A 22,360-nucleotide genomic window follows, 5' to 3' on the forward strand; every position below is an offset into this window, starting at 1 on the left:
CGAGCCGCGATTGCTGCCTCCCTCCCCTGGCCAGCCCCTCCCAGTTAACGTACTGGGCATGATGTTACATGATATGGGATATCCCTTTGGTCAGTTTGAATCCGCTCTCTTAGCTGTGCCCCCCTCCCCTCCTGGCTTCTTGTGCACCTGGCAGAGCATGGGAAGCTAGAAAAGTCCTTGACTAGTACAAGCACTACCCAACAACAGCCAAAACATCTGTGTGTTATCTCAACATTGTTTTCATGCTAAGTCCAAAGCACAGCACTATGGCAGCTGCAGTGAAGAAAATTAACTCTATCCTAGCTAAAACCATGACAGTTACCCTCACAGGAAAGAAGTTTTTCTCTCATGTTTAGCTGGAACTTCCTGTGTTTCAACTTGCGCCCATTGCCCCTTGTCCTGTCATTGGGCACTATTGAAAAGAGTCTAGGCCCATCCTCCTGACACATACCCTTTAGATATTTCTAGGTATTGATGAAATCCCCCCTCGGTCTTCTCTTCTCCAGGCTGAACAAACCCAGGTCTCTCAGCCTTTCCTCATAAGGGAGGCACGCCAGTCCCCTGATCATCTTGGTAGCTCTCCACTGGACTTGCTCGAGCAGTTCCCTGTCCTTCATAAACTGGGGGGGCCCAAAACTGCACACAGTACTCCAAATGCGGTCTCACTAGGGCAGAGTAGAGGGGGAGGATAACCTCTCTCGACCTGCTGGCCACTCTCCTTTTAATGCAACCCAGGATACCGTTGGCCTTCTTGGCCACAAGGGCACATTGCTGTCTCAGGGTCAGCTTGCTGTCCACCAGCACTCCAAGGTCCTTCTCAACAGAGCCGCTTTCCAGTAGGTCAGCCCCCAACCTGTACCGGTGTATGGGGTTGTTCCTCCCCAGGTCCAGAAGGATGCTGTGAGGGACAGTATCAAAAGCCTTACTAAAAATCCAGAACACCCACATCCACTGCCTTCCCTTCATCCACTAGGCAGGTGACCTTATCGTAGAAGGATATCAAATTAGTTAAACGGGACTTTCCCTTTGTGAGCCCATGTTGACTGTGCCTGATGATTGCATTATTCTTTAAATGCCTTTCAGTAGCACCCAGTATGATCTTCTCCGTAGTTTTTCCAGGAACTGAGGTTAGACTAACAGGTCTGTAGTTCCCTGGGTCTTCCCTCACGCCCGTCTTGTAAACCAAAATAACACTGGCTAGCTTCTAGTCAGCAGGGAATTAGTGGAAGATAACTTCTTGTCACACTACTACATCATACTACTCCACAAGTAGCATTTTACCTCATGTCCTTCATACTGTTTACTGATTTGTATTACCAATTGATTTAAGCAATCTGACATTAGCCCAATCTCTTCGAATGGGAAGAATTAAAATGGTTTGAGAGGGCTCCTGTAAGAGTACTCTGTGGTGTTTGGGGCTTTTTTGTTTGTTTGTTTGTTTAGTGGTTTTTGTTTGGGTTTGGTTGTTGGGTTTTTTTGATGTGTGGGGGTTTTTTAAAAAATATATTTAAGATGCTTCCCTAGTGTATAACAATATGGTGCTCTGTTTTTAGCCACTGGGAGTTTTGCTTTTGTATGGGGTTGCACTCATGTTTGACTAACAAAAGCCCACCTCTACCCCTTGTCCTCTCTTCAGATACCTACCTACTGCCTTTTCTGCTTCAACATCACAATTACTGTTAGCAATAATATTTTTTCAGTGCCTAACAACACATTCAGTACCTCCTTCAGAAAAGTACTTAGACAAGAGAAAACACAATGTGTAAATGACCTTAAGAGTGAAATTAATTACTTGCTATTAAGCAAGTATTTTACTTGCTTAAGTATTAAGCAAGTATTTACCTTGTGCACAAGGTAACAGTAAATATTTTTTTTTTTGGTTAGGTGGAAACCCCCCCACACACGCATTTTACATGGTTAACAAGCATTCTGTGAAATTTTCAAGCTGATTATTTTTCACAATATTCTAAAACAACCTTATCAATTGCAATCATATTTGAGCTGTTTAAAGTTTGTTCTGCAGTTTTCTAAATGAATCTATGAGCTAGGATCCACATTTAGAAAAGAGTCTTTTCAAAACTAAATGCCCCAATTCTAGTGTACTTGTTTGGAAGCGTATCAGTGTTTAACAAAAAGTAAATCAACCATTATAATACTTATGCCTAAATTTGACTTTATTAGCCTGCCAAATCCAACTTTTTGGTCCTTCACCATCTTAACTAAATCCATACTTAAAGCAATAAGAAAAACTGGGATGTAAAGTGTCTTACTGAGGGTTTTTTGACAACTGATATTTTTTTAAAAAACAAGTTATACTATATTAAGAATCTCAAAATTATAATTACTTACAAGCTAAATTATCCTTGACCTGCTGAGGCTACCATGCCCCCTCCCACCAAGCTATTTAGGGAAAAAAGATGCTAGAAAAGCGACACTATTTTATAAGTTTTACTCTTCCCAATTTTTCTGTATAACCCTTATTCTAAGTAGCTGACACCTCTCCCAGTGTCAAATCAACAGTAAAAACAATGAAGCAGTCACTCTTTCAAGGTAGCCACACAGGAATGCCTTTCACAGTCAGACTTTGAAATTCACGCCTCTGGCTCTAGATATAAACACCTTGTATATCATCACTTCAAAATGAAAAAGGGAACCTATCTACTCCTCATATGCCAAAATTATTCGATATATAGACATCCCTCTGGTTTTACACACTTAAGACAGGAATTGTAAGAAGTTCAACAAGACTTAAAACAATATTTCAGTTTGATAAACACAAGATTTTGAAAATCCAAGACTTAAAACACTCTCAATTTACTTTGCTGAAGAGTCACAAAGTCAATAATGAACGCATGAAGAATCTGTGTGGAAAAATTTAAACTAAGATGGAACAAAATAGGACAAACATAAGTTGATGCAGAGTTTCTCATGAAGCATTCATTTCTTAACAAATTCTCAGCAAGTTTTCAACCCTGGTGTTAGGTCAGTGTTACAAAAAATCATTATCTGGATTTCAAGAATTCAAAAAAGCATTTAAGTTAATTTGCTCAAAATAAGCTTATTTATCCAGATAGTTCTCACAGCAAACAGCAATTCACCCCCTCATCTATACCTTTGGGAAGTAACACAAGTTTGTAAGTTAACAAACCAACTCTACCAGAGTGGAGGGTAAAGAATGAAAACTTTGGGTAAGTTTAATACATGTGAAGAAACACTTTCCACTTCAATGAAAAAGTAAATCTTATTTGTTTAGTCATACTACATAGAGCATGTTCATTTTATTATTAGAAGTTACATGCTGCAAGAGTCCACGTCCTCTACATGCAAACCCAAACATTTTACTCAGTTTCTCACAGCACAGAACTAACAACATTTAAGTTGGTTTCTCTAATCTTAGGTTAGAAATTCCATACTCCATTTTCAAACCACAGTGGAGACCAGCAGTCAGCCCTTGAAGTTATTATTTGAGAGCAACTTTTCAAAAGCACCGATACCTCGGTGCTCATGCACCATCAATATTTTTTACACCAGAGAAATAAGGAAATCAAGTCTGGTCTTGAGTTCCTCAGCAATCTAAATTGCCATTAGATCCATATGAGGTAACTGTCATCAGCTAGACCTGACTATCTGTTAGGATAGGAGAACAGAGAGGCTTCCTAATGAAATACATCCTTACAAACGGGAATTTCGCAGATAAATATCTGCTCCGTATGTTTAATGAAAGATTTAACTAGAAGAAAGGACTCCGGGTTAGACATGAACTATTTCCTCATTTGCCTCACTGATGGCCTTATCACTTGACTTCGACATTCGAAGATCACAGAATCATAGAATCATTAAGGTTGGAAAAGACCTCTAAGATCATCAAGTCCAACTGTCGCCCCGACACCACCATGCCTCCTAAACCATGCCCTGAAGTGCCACGTCTACACGTTTTTTGAACACCTCCAGGGATGGTGACTTCACCACCTCCCTGGGCAGCCTGTTCCAATGCCTGACCACTCTTTCAGTAAAGAAATTTTTCCTAATATCCAAAATAAACCTCCCCTGGTGCAAATTGAGGCCGTTTCCTCTCATCCTATCGCTAGTAACTTGGGAAAAGAGACTGACACCCACCTCACTACAACCCCCTTTCAGGTAGTTGTAGAGAGCGATAAGGTCTCCCCTCAGACTCCTTTTCTCCAGACTAAACAACCCCAGCTCCCTCAGCCACTCCTCATCAGACTTCTTCTCCAGACCCTTCACCAGCTTCATCGCCCTTCTCTGGACACGCTCCAGCAACTCAATGTCCTTCTGGCACTGAGGGGCCCAAAACCGAACACAGTATTCAAGGTGCGGCCTCACCAGTGCCGAGTACAGGGGCACTATCACCTCCCTGCTCCTGCTGGCCACACTATTCCTGATACAAGCCAGGATGCCATTGGCCACCTGGGCACACTGCTGGCTCATATTCAGCTGGCTGTCAACCAAACACCCCCAGATCCTTTTCCTCCAGGCAGCTCTCTAGCCACTCCTCCCCAAGCCTGTAGCGTTGCATGGGGTTGTTGTGACCCAAGTGCAGGACCCGGCACTTAGCCTTGTTGAATCTCATACCGTTGGCTCCGGCCCAACGATCCAGCCTGTCCAGGTCCCTCTGTAGGGCCTTCCTGCCCTCCAGCAGATCAACACTTCCACCCAGCTTGGTGTCATCTGCAAACTTACTGAGGGTGCACTCAATCCCCTCATCCAGATCATCAATGAAGATACTGAACAGGACCGGCCCCAACACTGAGCCCTGGGGAACACCGCTCATGACTGGGTGCCAACTGGATTTGACTCCATTCACTACTACTCTCTGGGCTTGGCTGTCCAGCCAGTTTTTCACCCAGCGCAGAGTGCACTTGTCCAAGCCGTGAGCAGCCAGCTTCTCCAGGAGGATGCTGTGGGAGACAGTGTCAAAGGCGTTACTAAAGTCCAGGTAGACAACATCCACAGCCTTTCTCTCATCCACTAGGCGAGTCACCTGGTCATAGAAGGAGATCAGGTTGGTCAGGCAGGACATGCTCTTCATGAAGCCATGCTGGCTGGGCCTGATCCCCTGGGTGTCCTGCACATGCCTGGTGAGCTCACTTAAGATGTATTGCTCCATAATCTTCCCCGGTACCGAGGTCAGACTGACTGGCCTGTAGTTCCCCGGATCCTCCTTCTGGCCCTTCTTGTAGATGGGCACCACATCGGCAAGCCTCCAGTTGTCTGGGACCTCCCCTGTTAACCAGGACTGCTGATAAATGATGGAGAGAGGCTTGGTGAGCTCCTCCGCCAGCTCCCTCAGTAGTCTCGGGTGGATCCCATCCGGCCCCATAGACTTGTGAGTGTCCAGGTGGCTCAGCAGGTCATAAACTGCTTTCTCCTGGATTATGGGGGGTTTATTCTTCGATCTGACCCTGCCTTCCAGCTCAGGGGGCTGAATACCCCGGGGATAACTGGTCTGACTATTAAAGACTGAGGCAAAGAAGGCATTAAGTACCTCAGCCTTCTCATCCTCGGTGGCGATGTTCCCCTCCGCATCCAATAGAGGATGGGGATGCTCCTTGGCTCTCTTTTTGTTGTTAATGTATTTGTAAAAATATTTTCTGTTCTCTCTTACAACAGTGACCAGATTGAGTTCTAGCTGGGCTTTTGCCTTTCTAATTTTCTCTCTGCATGACCTAACGAGATCCCTGTACTCTTCTTGAGTTGCCTGCCCCTTCTTCCAAAAGTAGTAAACCCTCCTTTTTTTTTTTTTTCCCCTGAGTCCCAGCAAAATCTCCCCGTTCAGCCAAGGCCGGTTGTCTTCCCCACCAGTTCGTCTTACGGCACATGGGGACAGCCTGCTCCTGCACCTTTAAGACTTCCTTCTTGAAGAATGCCCTCCCTTCCTGGACCCCTTTGCCCTTCAGGACTGCCTCCCAAAGGACTCTCCCAACCAGTGCCCTGAACAGACCAAAGTCTGCCTTCCGGAAGTCCATGGTAGTGGTTTTGCTGATCCCCCTCCTTACTTTGCCAAGAATCGAGAACTCTATCGTATCATGGTCGCTAAGCCCAAGACAGCCTCCGACCACCACATCTCCCACCAGTCCTTCTCTGTTTATGAGCAGCAGGTCAAGCGAGGCACCTCCCCAGTAGGCTCGCTTACCAGCTGTGTCAGGAAGTTATCTTCCACACACCCCAGGAACCTCCTAGACTGTTTCCTCTCTGCTGTGCTCTATTTCCAGCAGACATCTGGTAAATTGAAGTCCCCCACAAGAACAAGGGCTAGCGAGCTAGAGAGCTGGGCAATCACCAAACGTATGAAATTCAACAAGAGCAAGTGCTGGATTCTCCACCTGGGACAGGGTAATCCTGGTTCTACATACAAATTGGGGGATGAGAGGCTGGAGAGCAGCACCGCGGAAAGAGGTCTGGGAGTTTGGGTTGACGGCAAGTTGAATGTGAGTCAACAGTGTGCCCTGGCAGCCAAAAGGGCCAACCGTGTCCTGGGGCGCATCAAGCACAGCACAGCTAGCCGGTCGAGGGAGGTGACTGTCCCACTCTACACTGCACTGGTGCGGCCCCACCTCGAGTACTGTGTGCAGTTTTGGGTGCCTCAATATAAGAAAGGCATCAAACTATTAGAGTGTGTCCAGAGGAGGGAGACCAAGATGGTGAAAGGTCTCGAGGGCAAGACTTATGAAGAGCGGCTGAGATCACTTGGCTTCTTCGGCTTGGAGAAGAGAAGGCTGAGGGGTGCTCTCATCTCAGTCTACAACTTCCTCAAGAGGGGCAGCGGAAGGGGAGGTGCTGATCTCCTCTCTCTGGTGACCAGTGATAGGACACGAGGAAATGGAATGAAGCTGCGTCAGGGGCAGTTCAGATTGGACATTAGGAAAAGGTTCTTCACTGAGAGGGTGGCCGGTCAGTGGAACAGGCTCCCCAGGGAAGTGGTCATGGCACCAAGCCTGTCAGAGTTCAAGGAGCGCCTGGACGGCACTCTTCGTCATATGGTTTAGCGGTAGGTAGTCCTGCGAGGAGCAGGGAGTTGGACTCGACGATCCTTATGGGTCCCTTCCAACTTGAGATATTCTATGATTCTACCTGTATAACCCAGATGCACAAGTTGCATTGTGCTAGATATTGTAGTTAAACTCAACACCTTGGAGCAGTGCCTATCTTGTATCTGAAAACATAACAGATGTTTTGTGTGCTACATACTTTAAAAATACCTGACCTTCAAGCCCTTTAGGTAAAATCAAGGTAACAGAGTTCATTAGAAGAGATAAGGCATAGATCAGGAAAGCTGAACCAAAATGCTGATGAGCAGTAGGGCCTTAAAAGACAAGGAGACAAAAGCCGGTAATCAGATACAGTAAAAGCAGCCAAGCGATGAAAGAGATGAGTCTGAAAGCCAGAACGATAACCTAGGAGAATGGACTCCAAGACTAACAAGTTCAACATCTAGGACATCCAGATAAGAACCAATTCAATAAGCAGTGAGAGAATGGACAAAACCATTAAAAAGTCACTCAAACATAATGCAAGCTTTTTCTTTTTGAAGCTAGAGAGCTCAAGAAAGGCTCACAGTTGTTAGCTCCAAGTTCTGTAAACTCATATATTAAGGATAAGCAAATCAATTCATTTGGAACATATTTAACACACTGCTTCAATCTTGCAGCCTTTATCGGTCATAAATACCTTGAGTACTTTATTGACTGTACAGTGAAGCCTACAACTCTCCACAAGCACCACCAGATCTAATGAGGGAGTGAGAATGGAAATCAGAAAAAAAACATACCTTGTGTTGTTCTAGTGCATCTACCCACTGTTGTCTGTGGTCTGGGTCCTGAGCTCGGAGGTACCAAACACTATTGTTTACACTAATATCAAATCTGCATTCATCAAAGTCATGGGGCTGTGAAAGAAGAGAGTTTAAGAATAGCTAAAATTATCAACATGATCAACAATATCTCACACTCTAAAATACTATAATTAGAAAAACTGATCGATATTGCCTTGAATTCATCCTAGATTCTAAACTGTTATGTAGCTGTCCCAAATAATGAGCTAACATACGCTTCCATAATGAAAAATGCCAGCCTTCTGAAACAGAAAAGCCTGTTTAGCACATTCTTATTAAACAAAATCGTCACAGAAGTTCCACATGAGCATTGAGCAAACCTTCATACTTCCAAAGGAATCCTTTAGCAAAATAACAAGTGGACACAGCCAGGAAAATACACATTTTAAAAAAAAAATTTCAAAGCAGGAAAGAGAAATTAAGGTTATTGCTATCAGTATTGATTTTAGATGGAAGGAATGCATACATTGTAGCAAAAAGCACCAGGACAGAACCATAAAAGCAGACTACAGCAAAATGACAAAGGAAGGCAGGCAACTAAAGGAAGCTGTGGTACCCTCTGCCTCAACTGTCTTCACTAAGATAGGATTGTCAGATAATTGGGAGCAATTTTGCAATCCCTTCCCGCATCACCGCTCAAATGCATCTAACTTTTGGTTCACATGCCTCAAATACTAAAAAGCTTTTACTAGCATTACAGTGAAGCTGGTAAGGAAAGTACAAGGGAACAAAGCAACAATCTAATCTGCCCCGTGCCCTGACACTGTCAGTTCAAAGTTACTCCCTAGCAAACATCCAACACAGAGCACAACTTCCCCCCTCCAAAAAAACCCCCACCTATTCTTAACGAAACATAACACAGGTATAGCTGAACACCTTTTTGAATTTGAATACAAAGAAAAGTTACACTTACAAGTAACCACAGGAAGATAACCAGCTTTAAGGTTAAGGCGAATGATGCCATCTGAAAGACCATAAATATTGATTCCTGATGCCAAAGACAAGACTACACATGTTAATATCCTTTACAACATAAGAACTGCTCTGTGAATACATTCATCTGGCAGACAACTAAAGCACTGTGAATCACTTGTGAAACACTCCGCAAAAGAAAACCTAAAAGCAAGTCTCATTTGTTGTGTCATGCACAACAGTTCAGTGTCAGTGAGAATTATTTTCTAAGGATCTGGAAATCAGAAGCTACTTACACATAATACACAGTTTTTTTATTGTTTAAATACACTAAGGAGGAAGAAAAGTACAGCAGAAGCCAACTAGCAAATAAAAATGAGCTAGGAAGAGTTTAACAAAAGTACTTGAAACTTCACTTTTTTTTTAATAGCTTCACATATTTGGTCAAGCATCTTAACCTAAGATCAATTTAAAGAAATTTAAACTTCCCACAGAAAAAAAAAATCCAGCAACTGACAAAGCTGACAATCAAGCGAATCAACTGCAGCTACCAATTCCCTTAATACCTGACCATCTCAACTTAATTCAATTCAAACAACTTGCAAAACTGGTTATATATGCCGCTTTGCCTTCACTGAACCACAGAACGTAGGGATGTAAGGGACATCAAGTCTTCTAGCGCAGGCCCCTCTTTTTCAAACTGCATTTGCTACATTATTATTACTCATTTGATAACATTATTATTACTATATATGAGAAAGATGTTTATCTGCTTCAGGGTAGCAAGCCTGCCACATCAATGTGTCAGGCTTATAAACCTGATCCCAGCCATCTCTCTGCCAGGACCTCCTTTAGCCATGTGGTAGGGGATATGCACCTACAACAATGGAAGATTCTCCCAAAAATCAAGTGTACAAGAATTGGCTATCAAAGTTTTTCCTACCATGACAGTATTCCTCTGCTCAATCTCTCTCTCCGAGGCCCTTTGGAAGGAGTTAAAAGCAATTACATGCTACACAGTTAGAAGGACTGCCAAAACTAATCTTAAAAGCCTGCAGTACTACTGATTCCACGCTTCCATACACAACTTATTCCAGCACACAATCATCCTTGCTGTCAATTTTTTTCCTCCATCTCTAACTTCAACTTCTTTCATTGTGGTTTAAGACCATTACTTCTCTGCCCTTTTCAAAGGCAGGTTTATATACTCCCTTTCTTTGCATAGCAACTTTTAATATATTTGCTATGACAAGGAAGGGAAATGTTTTCCTTGAGGTCTAGCTAAAACTTTTAAACACTTTTATGGGCCATTCACTGCATACACACTTCTGCATTACCTATAGTTAAGAGGCTAGGCCACATAAAAGTCAGGTCTAGGGTTCTCCTCAGCTCACTGTGCAAACTTCAGTTCACTCAGGACTCAGTTGGGAGGGATTTCGGTGGGAAGCTTCCATGGAAGACAAAGGAGCTAGTGAGTGCTGGGAATTCTTCAAGAACTCTCTGTTGGAAGCACAAAGCCAATTTATCCTCTACAAAGGAAAGGGAAGTAAGAGGAGCAAGAGGCCCCCATGGCTCAACCACGACCTCCTCGGTCTACTCAAATCCAAAAGGGAAGCATACCAGAGATGGAGAAGTAGCTCTTGATGGACAATCCTCCAAAAGGGCATTGCCAGAGTGTGCAAAGATGCAGTTAGAAAAGCAGAAGCCCAGCTCGAATTGAAACTGGCTGTAGACGTGAAAAATAACAAGAAAGGTTTCTTCAGGCATGTCAACCATAAGCAGAAAAAGAAGGAAAACATAGGCCCACTGTTAGATGGAAAAGGAGAGTCAATCACCAATGATGCTGAAAAGGCAGAGGTCCTCAACACCTTCTTCACCTCTGTCTTTACCAACACTGTTGCATCCCAGGCTTTGGGAACAAAATTGCCGGTCGACCCAAACACCGACCCACCATCAGTGAAGGAAGAGTTAGTACATGAACTAGTACAGGAGCTTGACCCCTACAGATCAGTGGGCCCTGACGCCATCCACCCAAGGGTGTTGAGAGAGATGGCTGACGTCAGTTCGAGGCCACTCTCCATAATCTTCGAGAAGTCATGGAGAACGGGGGATGTCCCAGAGGACTGGAGGAAGGCAAATGTTACCCTCATCTACAAGAAGGGCTCGAGGGACGATCCGGGTAACTATAGGCCCATCAGCCTTACTTCAGTCCCTGGGGAAGTTATGGAACGAATCCTCCTGGGGGACATCACAAGTCAAATGAAGCACGTGATTGGGAAAAGCCAACATGGCTTCACTAAGGGCAGATCGTGCTTGACAAACCTGGTGGCCTTCTATGACAAAGTGACCTGCTTGGTTGACATGGGGTGGGCAGTGGACATTGTCTACCTGGACTTCTCCAAGGCCTTTGATACAGTCCCCCACAGCCTCCTCCTGGAGACATTAATGCTTTATGGCCTAGACAAGTGGTCTGTGCAGTGGGTGAGGAACTGGCTGACAGGCCGCACCCAAAGGGTGGTGGTAAATAGCTCCTTTTCCAAGTGTCAACCTGTCACTAGTGGAGTCCTCCAGGGATTGATATTGGGCCCAATGTTATTCAACATCTTTATAAGTGATCTGGATAACGGCATCAAGTGTAGCCTGATGACGTTTGCGGATGACACCAAGTTGAGTGGGGAAGTAGACATTCCAGAAGGGAGAGCTGCTCTGCAGGAAGATCTGGATAGGCTGGAAGAGTGGGCCAGCAAGAACCTTATGAAGTTCAACAAGGACAAATGTAGAGTCATGCACCTGGGAAAACATAATCCGGGAGTGCAGCACAGACTGGGATCCACCTGGCTGGGGAGCAGCTCTGTGGAAAGGGACCTGGGGGTCCCGGTGGACAGGAAGCTCAACATGAGCGAACAGCATGCTGCTGCAGCCAAGAAGGCCCATCCAATAGGATGCTGGGTTGCATCAAAAAGGGCATCACCAGCAGAGAGAAAGAAGTCATTATCCCGCTCTACTCAGCGCTTGTCAGGCCACACCTGGAGTACTGTGTACAGTTCTGGTCCCCGCTATGCAAAAGGGATGTGGACAGGCTGGAAGGGATCCAGAGAAGGGCCACCAAGATGATCAAAGGACTGGGAAGCCTGCCATACGAGGATAGGCTGGGAGAGCTGGGTTTGTTCAGCCTTGAGAAAAGGAGGCTTAGAGGGGATCTCATCACCATGTACCAGTACTTAAGGGGTAGCTACAAAGAAGATGGAGACTCCCTTTTTACACGGAGTCACATGGAGAGGACAAGGGGGAATGGACACAAGTTGCTCTTGGGGAGATTCCGACTGGACACAAGAGGAAAAATGTTCACAGTGAGAACAGTCAACCATTGGGATAAAATCCCCAGGGAAGTGGTTGACTCGGCCACGTTGGACACCTTCAAGAGTTGTCTGGACAGGGTGCTGGGCTATCTTGTCTAGACTGCGCTCTTCCTAGAAAGGTTGGACTAGATGATCCCCGAGGTCCCTTCCAACCTGTGATTCTGTGATTCATATTACAAAAAAGCCAGCTGAACAGGTGGTCCTGTTAGACAAGTTGCTTAAAGATAAGAAATCTCCACTAGCAATGCTAAATACTGCTTGAAAAGGAAGTTAGGTAGGAGATACATGATTTGCTCTTGACAAATGCATGTTACCTATTTACCATCTTATAGTACTTATTAATTGCCTATTTTCCATATTTTTCTGGCAACTGAAGTCAGACCCATTATTTCCCTCCTTTTCCTCTGCATTTTTTAAAGACAGGCTCCACCATAAGAACCCTGAATTCACTGAACATGAAAGTCAAGTTCTCTAATATGCATTTTACCAAGAGGAAATAAAACATCTGAATCACATGTGACCTGATCTTTTCTTAACCCAGAACAAGTCAAGTTTTTGCTGATTAACCCTTTTCTCAACCAAGAATGAGTTCCTATTTCATTTTCATTGATAACTTGGCAGACAAATACGTAATTTTTTGGTATCATATCTGTTACATTCTCCTCCCCACTGAGCTCTGGACAAACCTTCTTGGTTTCCCTCTTGCTATAAATGCTTTTATTGTTTTCTGTCACTGCATCCAGCACGACAACGGGTTATCCATGAATGTGAAACATGCACTGCAATCGCACTGCAGTCAAGCAAAGCGAAGCGGGTAAAGCCTCTGTGGTACGGGGAACGAGGGCTGAAATATAGATATGGGGAGGCCTGGCAAATTCACTATATCACACTCCCATAAACCCTCCAAGGCAAATGCCATGTGCTTACAATGGTGGAAGCGAGCACTGTCTGGTTGGAAACATATCCCGTGCCCCATGGCACCGCCCGGAACACTATCCTGGGTCTCGAAAAACAAGTCCTGTGGTGACATGGCACCCCAGAGACAACTGAGTCAGATAATGGGACTAATTTCCGAAACAACCTCATAGACACCTGGGCCAAAGAGCATGGCGTTGAATGGGTGTATCACATCCCCTATCATGCACCAGCCTCTGGGAAAGTTGAACGGTACAATGGACTGTTCAAGACTACACTGAGAGCAATGGGGGGGTGGGATATTTAAACACTGGGATACACGTTTAGCAAAGGCCACCTGTTTTGTCAACACTAGGGGATCTGTCAATCGAGCTGGCCCTGCCCAGTCAGAGCCCTGATGTACTGTGGAAGGGGATAGAGTCCCTGTAGTGCACATAAAATTTATGCTGGGGAAAACAGTATGGGTTATTCCTGCCTCAGGCAAAGGCCAACCCATTTTTGGAACTGCTTTTGCTGGAGGACCTGGGTGCACTTGGTGGGTGATGTGGGATGATGGGGAAGTCCGGTGTGTACCTCGAGGGGATTTGCTTTTGGGTGAAAACAGCCAATGAACTGAACGGTATGCTGTTAATTGCTATATAATGTTGTATGTCATCACTACTATGGTGGCTATATGCCATATCAGTTGCATTACAGTAAGAATCACCCAGATTAATGAAGAATGAACTTTGATGAAACCGAGCAAAGTGCAGCAGTGATGGAATGAAGAACTGGCTGCAGCATGCAGCAATCTAACGCCACACCCCATCTCTTCTGCCATCAAAGACAGTTATGATAGATGGTGCCCAAAGTCATGGCCTAAATCAACTCAACGGACGTTTTAGGGGGATGGCCCATAGACAAAGGGAATGATATCTGTGTGTACATATGAAAAGACAGGAAAAATGATGGTGATTATTTGGAATGTATTGGGAAGTGTAGGACCTGGGCATGATGTAGATAGTATAGAATAAGTGTTCGATACTGTCCTGGTTTTGGCTGGGATAGAGTTAATTTTCTTCACTGTAGCTGGTATAGTGCTGTGTTTTGGACTTAGAATGAGAATAATGTTAATAACATACTGATATTTTAGTTGTTGCTAAGTACTGCTTACACTAGTCGATGACTTTTCCAGCTTCCCATGCTCTGCACCAGAAGCTGGGAGGGAGCATAGCCAAGACAGCTGACCCAAGCTGTCCAAAGGGATATTCCATACCATATGATGTCATGCTCAGTGTATAAGCTGAGGGGAGTTGGCCGTGGGGCAGCGATCGCTGTTTGGGAATGGGCTGGGCATTGGTTGGTGGGTGGTGAGCAATTGTATTGTGCATCACTTGCTTTCTATATTGTTATTACTATTATTGCTATTATTATTGCTATTATTATTACTATTACTACTACTATTATTTTACTTTATGTCAATTATTAAACTGTTCTTATCTCAGCCCATGAGTTTTCTGACTTTTACTGTTCCGATTCTCTCCCCCATCCCGCTGCACTGGGGGACTGAGCAGGCAGCTGTGTGACGCTTAGTTGCTGGCTAGGGTTAAACCACGCAGAAGGGTAACTGAAAAATACTCATAAGGAATAATAAGTAGTATTACTTCTACCATCTTCATGAATATGTTACAGCAGTGAGCAAATAAAAATTTAGGTCACTGGGGTTATAGCACAGAATAATTCTATGTTTTTCTTCTTGCTAACCAATCCGAGTTAATTTGTAAAAACAGTTACTTCAATAGAAAAGAGTAATCACTGCTTATCCCTGCTAGTGCAGTGGGGAAAAGAAAAATAAATAAAGATAGAAAAATTCTAAATGACTACATAGCAGTGGTAGTCGAAAGACTTCAGTTTGGTAAATTTTTTTCAAAATTAATTTAGTCTTTTTGCTGAACAAGAAGGAAGAAATAGCTCCTTCGCATTAGAGCTTATTATAACTGTTGTTGTAAGCATTTCCTTTCATCTTACTATAATCACCATCATAAAATAGATCAGTCATGTAACTGATGTTATTTTTAAACACTTGATTTTTAAGCCCTCATGACTGATTAGTACATGTTATGTTACCCTAGCTATCTCAAAATTGTAGGTACAATTTATCTGGCTCATCAATTATTTTTAAACTACCATTATATTCTGACATGCCTATTACTTTTTTTTTTTTTGTACAGTTGTAACAAATCTGTTTATCATCAGTTATCGTTGTTATTTTGCTTATGTTTAGTCTCTACCAAATGCGTAGGCTACTCTTGTACTTTTCAATATTGGGAAATTGAAATTAAACATTATCTTGTATTTTTACTTTTTTTTAAGGAATAGCTCCAAATATAATGTTAGCAAAAATGTACAGTGATCATAATAAACCTAATGGGCAATGCAGAATTGCTCCTGGGAGGCAAGCAGTGCTAAACTTCCTAAAAGATTTGCCCATTAGAAAGGTAAAAAAAAACATGACATTTACTGTTGTGGTGGGTTGACCCTGGCTGGATGCCAGGTGCCCACAAAAGCTGCTCTATCACTCCCCCTCCTCAGCTGGACAGGGGAAAGAAAATATAACAAAAAGCTTGTGCGTCAAGATAAGGACTTGCCAACACATGTAAATCTGTTCAACAGGTAACCAAACTTTTTACAGCTTCACAAAGATATCTGAATGCTGTTCTCGCAACACCACAGAGAGAGGGAGGCACTAGCTTCTGGAGCAGTATGCCAACCCTTGTGTTTTTACTGTTTCAGAGCACTCCCACCAATCTTAGCTAGATTAAAAAAAATACATATACTTCAAGTGACCAGCAAGACGTTACATAGAGATCACTAATATACAGTTATTTTAAGAGAACAACGAGAGGGACAAAACACCGCGGGGGGGGGGGGGGGGGGGGGCGGAGAGGGGAACGAACCGCCGAAACAAACAGCACGCAACGCAGCCGCTCACCGCCCGCCGACCCGACGCTGCGCCGACCCGAGCCGCAGACTGCCCCCCCTTAATATACTGGTCATGGTGTCAGATGGTATGGAATTAGCATGCCATTGGCCAGTCGGGGTCAGCCACCCCCGCCGTGGCCCTGCCTCTCCCAGCCCCCCGCCACGCAGCAGAGCCCGGGAAGCTGGAAAGGTAGCCGACCCCCACAGTGAGGAGAATTAACCCCTTCTCAGCCAAAACCAGCACAGATACACATTGAGAAATGAGGATATAACCAACGGGCCTGTCCTCTTTGAACACAGTCTGAAGAACCCTAAGCTTTACTGAAGTCATAACTTGCATTTAGTGCTAACTATCAGTTAATGACTCCAGGATATAAGATACTGGAAATGGAAGTGTGCATGTTGTCACCTTGGTGGGAATTAAACTGCCAGGCCTCCCCATATTTATATTTCAGACGTTGTCGTCAATACAGGATAGGCTTTACCCGCTTGGCTTCCTTGATTGCAGCGCATGTTTCACATTCGTTGATAGCCTGTACAATAGTGTCCATGGTAAAGTCTACCCCTCAATCACGGGCCCATCTGTATGTTGCATCTCTCCCTTGATGGCCTGAGGTGTCATGGACCCACCAAGCTAGAAATAGTTCACCCTTATGCTGCCAGTCCAGATCCACCTCAGCCACTACAATCTTGGCAGCCTGATCCACCTGCTGGTTGTTCGGATGTTCTTCAGTGGCCGGACTCTTGGGGACGTGAGCATCCACATGACGTACCTTCACAACCAGGTTCTCTACCCGGGCAGCAACATCTTGCCACAATGCGGCAGCCCAGGTGGGTTTGCCTCTGCGCTGCCAGTTGCTCTGCTTCCACGGCTGCAGCCAGCCCCACAGGGCATTTGCCACCATCCATGAGTCAGTATAGAGATAGAGCACTGGCCACTTTTCTCGTTCAGCAATGTCTAAGGCCAGCTGGATGGCCTTTACTTCTGCAAACTGGCTCGATTCACCTTCTCCTTCAGCAGTTTCTGCAGCTTGTCGTATAGGACTCCATACAGCAGCCTTCCATCTCCGGTGCTTTCCCACAAGACGACAGTGTTGTAAAGGGCCTCAGGCAAGAATGCACTCAAGGACATTATCTTCGCAAGCGTGATCGGGGACATCCTGGAGGGGTACAAACAACCTAGCAGCAGACGCCAGTCGAAACCAAGACAAAAAGAACTAAGGACATCTATACCTAGAGAAGAGTCAGAACACCAGCCGAAACCGGCACCTCTTGCAGCACACTGTGAATGAATATGTATAACTATTCCTGGAAATCTAACACATATGTATATAACTGAGCAATATAAGCTTTGTCTGTTGTGACTTGTGGCATGCACGCTAGGAGGAATTATCCCCCGTGCATCCGACACCATAATAAAGAATGCCTGCGTCTTAATACTACATTGGTGTTAAGGAGGTTCTATTCCCAATTTCTATGACATTGGTACCAGGTGTCTCTTGTTATGACATACAATTTAAGCATGAGATATCAAAGGCCTTCAAAATATGGACGCAGGCTAAAAACAGAGGCCCCAGAACCATAAACAACTCATTGATGTTCAATTACTAGTCAGTGAAAAAGTGCAACCTCCAGAGCTAGGAAGACTGCTTTTGCTCTAAGCAGCAGCAGCAGCTACACAAGGGGCAGGAAAAATCCAACCCCAAAACCCCAACCCAGGCAATGCAACTGCTGCAGCCTGGGAAAGTAACACTCCCCCCCCCAGCATCACACAGCATGTAGTCCAGGAGCAGGAGCCAAGGATTAAAAGTCACCTAGAAACTCAATCATTTATTGAAGATGGTTATAAAAGTCCCAAATTGGGGCAGGGTTGGCAGAAGATGCCTACTTCAATTGTGTCCCTGTCCTGTCTTCCGTTTCCCATTCCCCCCAATTAAGGAGCTCTCCAGTCAGGTTACCTTGACCTCGGCAGCTAGGACCATCAGGAACAAAGATATCAAGCTAGCTATAGGGCATTGGCTCCATGGCACTGCATACTTGCAGCTAATTTAGGATAAAAGTTTCAGAGACTGATGGTTTTGAATATGCAATGATAACGGTTAGTGTGTAAGAACTAATGTATAGCGATAATTAGCAACACGTAAGAGCTATTTATAAGCACAAGGTATGTTGCTAGCAAATGTCAGCCTAAAAGCTTTCATTCTGAAGTTTAAAATTGACCTGATGTCAGTCTAAACTCTCTCATCACAACTATCTCCAAGTCCTTTACATATATATATAAAATTCTATTTGTATACATATATCTCTATATATGCACACATATTTAGTTGCGAAACAACTTTTCTCCTGCAACTTAAAGTTTTAAGAATATATTAGACACTAGTCAATGCAATCTGGGTTCTTAAGTGTCTGGAGAAATGGGGTAGCAAATTCTGTTCAACTGGTCCTCTTAACTGGGGAATGGTAAACTTCAACTGAGTGGAAAGACATGCCAAACAGGCTAAGTGGCTGAAGCCTGCCAGAAGATTTGATCTAAACCACATTGATTAGAATTCATGAGGAACATAGCAAAAGCAGCAACTGAAGTTTATGTCTAAAGGAGGAGGCAAAAAGATGAACTCTGAGAAGCAGAAACACTAAAGAAGTCATCTGTCAAGAACTACTGTGTGTATGAACAGAAGCGAAAGACTGATGAGTTAGCAACTTTAGGAGGCAGCAAAACAGGAGATGGCCTGGTGCAGCTGCATATTAGTAGATATAAAAAAAGAGAGTATTCTGACCCTTTTACTTAGCATTCCAGGAATGCATATTAAAGTGAGGTCTGGTATTACACAAATCCTTGGTAGAGATGTTAAAAGTGTCATGAATGGCTATCACAAGACCAAGCAGATAATCAACAGCAGGTTGCCTAGCAGGACTGTTGAGCAACATCACAACCCTCAAAGAGGGTGACATATGAACAAACCATATCCACTAACAATAAATTAATCTTAGGAAGATTCATAGAAATTCAGGTTGAACAAGAATAAGGATTGCAAATATCACAGAAAAATTTGCTGAGGTATATAACCATAGCTTTAACACCAAATGCAAACACTGGAATTATTTAAGGCTTGGTATAGCATCTGAGAGAAGTGTTCCACAGCATGAAAATGCTCAGATATAACCCATGGGCAGGAATTATGATCCTAAAGTAGATGACAAATCATTAACACTGTTAATACTTAATTATTTTAATAAAAACGTCAAGTGGGGGAATGATAGTCTAATTAATAATTTAAAAAAAATTGACAGAAGTACTGTTGGATTAATTTCAAGTGTGTGTTAACATATGATTATATTCAAGTACTAAAGCCGAATTCTTCAGCAATATTAAGTAATCCTAAAATATTTGGCTATTTAATACACTTTACTGATTTCCCCCCACACACACATCTTGTTCATATTACGACAAAGAATTCCATAATGATTAACAGTCTCAATTAAGCTAATCTGAATGTGCATTTTTCTACTTCTGACTTAATTTCCTCAATACATACTAAGGAAGAAATCTTCCATTTCTCCACCCAGCCAAATAATTGCTTTTTGCTTGCCAAGAATATTAGCACTCTATAGCATTTTGATAAATACAGGACAAGATTCTGACATTTTCACTTTGAACATCAACCCATCCATTGCTGGTTCAGATAACTCAAAGACTGTAAGGGTCATATACAAATTTGTACAGAGGATGTGAATGCAAAAAGTAATTGTCCAGGAGAAACCCATGTTCCAAGCAACTTCTGCCTGCCTCACCAACACCAGCCCTATCTCATTGTCTCCTAGGCATCAACTCTTTTTCTCCCTCACTCTTCTGTTGCTCTCTGGCATTTTCCTCTGCAGAATACAATCACCTCGGGCCTTTCACATATGAGTAAGCATTCCTGACCACACTTGGCTCTGCAGTGTTTTTTGGATGCGCTGTCTAGAATCTCCATTCAGATTTCTCTCCCATTTAACCAAGATTTTTCCACCAATCTGGATGTAACTATTTGATTATTTAAGGCACACACCAAAGCCTAAAAGTACTAATTGCCTTGTGTCCTAAATAAAGCCCTATCTAGTTAGGGCTTGTATTCTATGTCTTAGTTTACTCAGGTCATCTTTTTAGTCGCAATTAAGGCTGAGGAAGCCTTAATTAGCTAAATGTTCATCACTTCATACTAAACCAGATTGTTTTCCAACCTCAGGCAGTTGGAAACAATATTTCCCCATACAGTTAACATTTATTACAAATTTACTGCTATGGTATTTCTGCCCAGGGCATGGATTTATAGCTTAGCTTTTTTAATAAAAGCTTTCACTGACTAAAAGCTATCAGCTCCCATTCAACGTAACTAGCTGCTGACAGAATCAAACCTATCAGTAGATAAAAGTCACAAGGACATCATTATTTTATCACAAGCAGGTCTGTTAGCAAGATCAATGTTCAGAGCAGCAGCTAGAAAGACCTAATTCAAAGTTTACCTACATTAGTTCTCCAAGTGGGTCCACTTCTATATGCTACCACTCCAACTGCTTCTGAAATCTTTTAAATCATATAAAATATGAAATGTAACAGCAAGACACCAATGTACTATTAATGTCATGGTGGATTGTTGAAAAATCTATTTTGCAAGACATGATTCTTCATGCTAAAAGTGCTTTAAACAATACTACTAAGAATATTTGTTTAGCACTGACATTCTCTTCAACTAAAAATACACATCTTTATTTTAAAACTTAAATATTTGTAGAGTTTAAAGTTTCTACGAAAAAAGCTCTCAATGGAAGCCTCTGAATCTGTTTAAAAATAGTTTGACAAGTTAACATGCTTCATAAAGATGTAAATTATTTACAGATGTCAATTTGTACTTCCTCTCCCAAGTGCCCAATTATTAATGGTGGCCAGCGTCATACTAGAAATAAACCAGAAATACTACTAGACAGAGGAAGAATGGCTGTTCAACTAACAGTATCTTTAAAAAAGTGGGGAAAGTTTTTTATTATTAGCAACTGATTACTGGAAAGAACTGTCTCTTTCTGTCTCTTTCTTCAGACTATGTGTAAGAAAATGAGAAAGTTAAAATTGGAAACTGCCAGTTTAGCTCTTTCATGTAGTGTTCTTGTTCTTTTGGTAAACCAGAGCTAAAACATGTTTATTCCAGCCCTAATTTATAACATTAATATTTCTTAAGTTCTTCACAATAGCAACTTATTGTTATTTAGAAAAATAAGCTAAGACAATTCACTAGGCTGTCTCAGGCAGACTTCAGTTTTCTATCTTCTTGTCTGATCCAAGCTCCCAAATATCCACAGGCAATAGATACTCAAGAAACCCACCCTTTCAGAAGTCCATTGTGAAGGGGAATGGCTTGCAACTTTTATATTAATATAAAACATCATTACTGCCTTCATTAAGCAAAAGTTCTTTCCAATTACTGTTTCTGGAAACAAATTAATTTACTAAAAATATCTCCATTATGCAAATTGCATTCATTACTCAATCCTAGTCCTTGCATTTCCACAGAACTGTGTCAATATCTCTACAACACAATAACAACAAAATGTTCTGAAAAAGACTAATAACCAACAGCATATTTCCATTAAGATTTTTACATGAGCATGCATCATCTCAGTATAACAAAAACCAAGGAAAATCATTGCATCGCAGTTACTGCATCTTGTTTAAGCTACCAAATTAGAAATCAAAAAGTTTTTCTACATCAGTAATACAGAAACTAAAATAAAGATCAACCACTGGATTAAAACAACATGGCAGGTATGAATCCTATCTGAATAAAAGCTCAAATTTAAGTTGGAACATAAACTTTTTGAACTCTTCCTGTATAGGTGGCCAAGCCACTCTCCATGATATTTGAAAAGTCATGGCAGTCAGGTCAGGTCCCTGGGGACTGGAAGAAGGGAAACATTGCGCCCATCTTTAAAAAGGGTAGAAAGGAGGACCCGGGGAACTACCGTCCTGTCAGCCTCACCTCTGTGCCTGGGAAGATCATGGAACAGGTCCTCCTAGAAGCTATGCTAAGGCACATGGAGGACAGGGGGGTGATTCGAGACAGCCAGCATGGCTTTACCAAGAGCAAGTCCTGCCTGACCAACCTCGTGGCCTTCTATGATGCAGTGACTACATCAGTGGACAAGGGAAGAGCTGTGGATGTCATCTATCTGGACTTCTATAAGGCCTTTGACACGGTCCCCCTGTGCTGGCTTTGGCTGAGAAAGAGTTAATTCTCATCACTGTAGCACCTGTACTAGTCAAGGATCCTTCCAGCTTCCCATGCTCTGCCACATGGGCAAGAGGCTGGGAGGGGCAGGGCCATAG

The 22,360-nt window shown here is 43.0% G+C and overlaps 1 protein-coding gene across 4 annotated transcripts in view; it reads right to left on the reverse strand.

The window, feature by feature from the left end:
• The window catches only part of LOC142049831 (ceramide transfer protein-like), a 203,754-nt gene that overhangs the window by 159,807 nt on the left and 21,587 nt on the right, over positions 1 to 22,360 (reverse strand). For all 4 annotated transcript variants that reach the window (XR_012657834.1, XM_075077910.1, XM_075077911.1 and 1 more), the window contains one exon: positions 7,790 to 7,906. Coding sequence is in view for 3 of the 4 variants with exons in the window: in XM_075077910.1 (XP_074934011.1) it covers positions 7,790 to 7,906 (117 nt within the window). In the remaining variant the exon portion in view is untranslated. The remainder of the gene's footprint in view (positions 1 to 7,789; positions 7,907 to 22,360) is intronic.

The sequence above is a fragment of the Phalacrocorax aristotelis genome, chromosome W (assembly GCF_949628215.1).
Source record: "Phalacrocorax aristotelis chromosome W, bGulAri2.1, whole genome shotgun sequence".
NCBI lineage: Eukaryota > Metazoa > Chordata > Aves > Suliformes > Phalacrocoracidae > Phalacrocorax > Phalacrocorax aristotelis.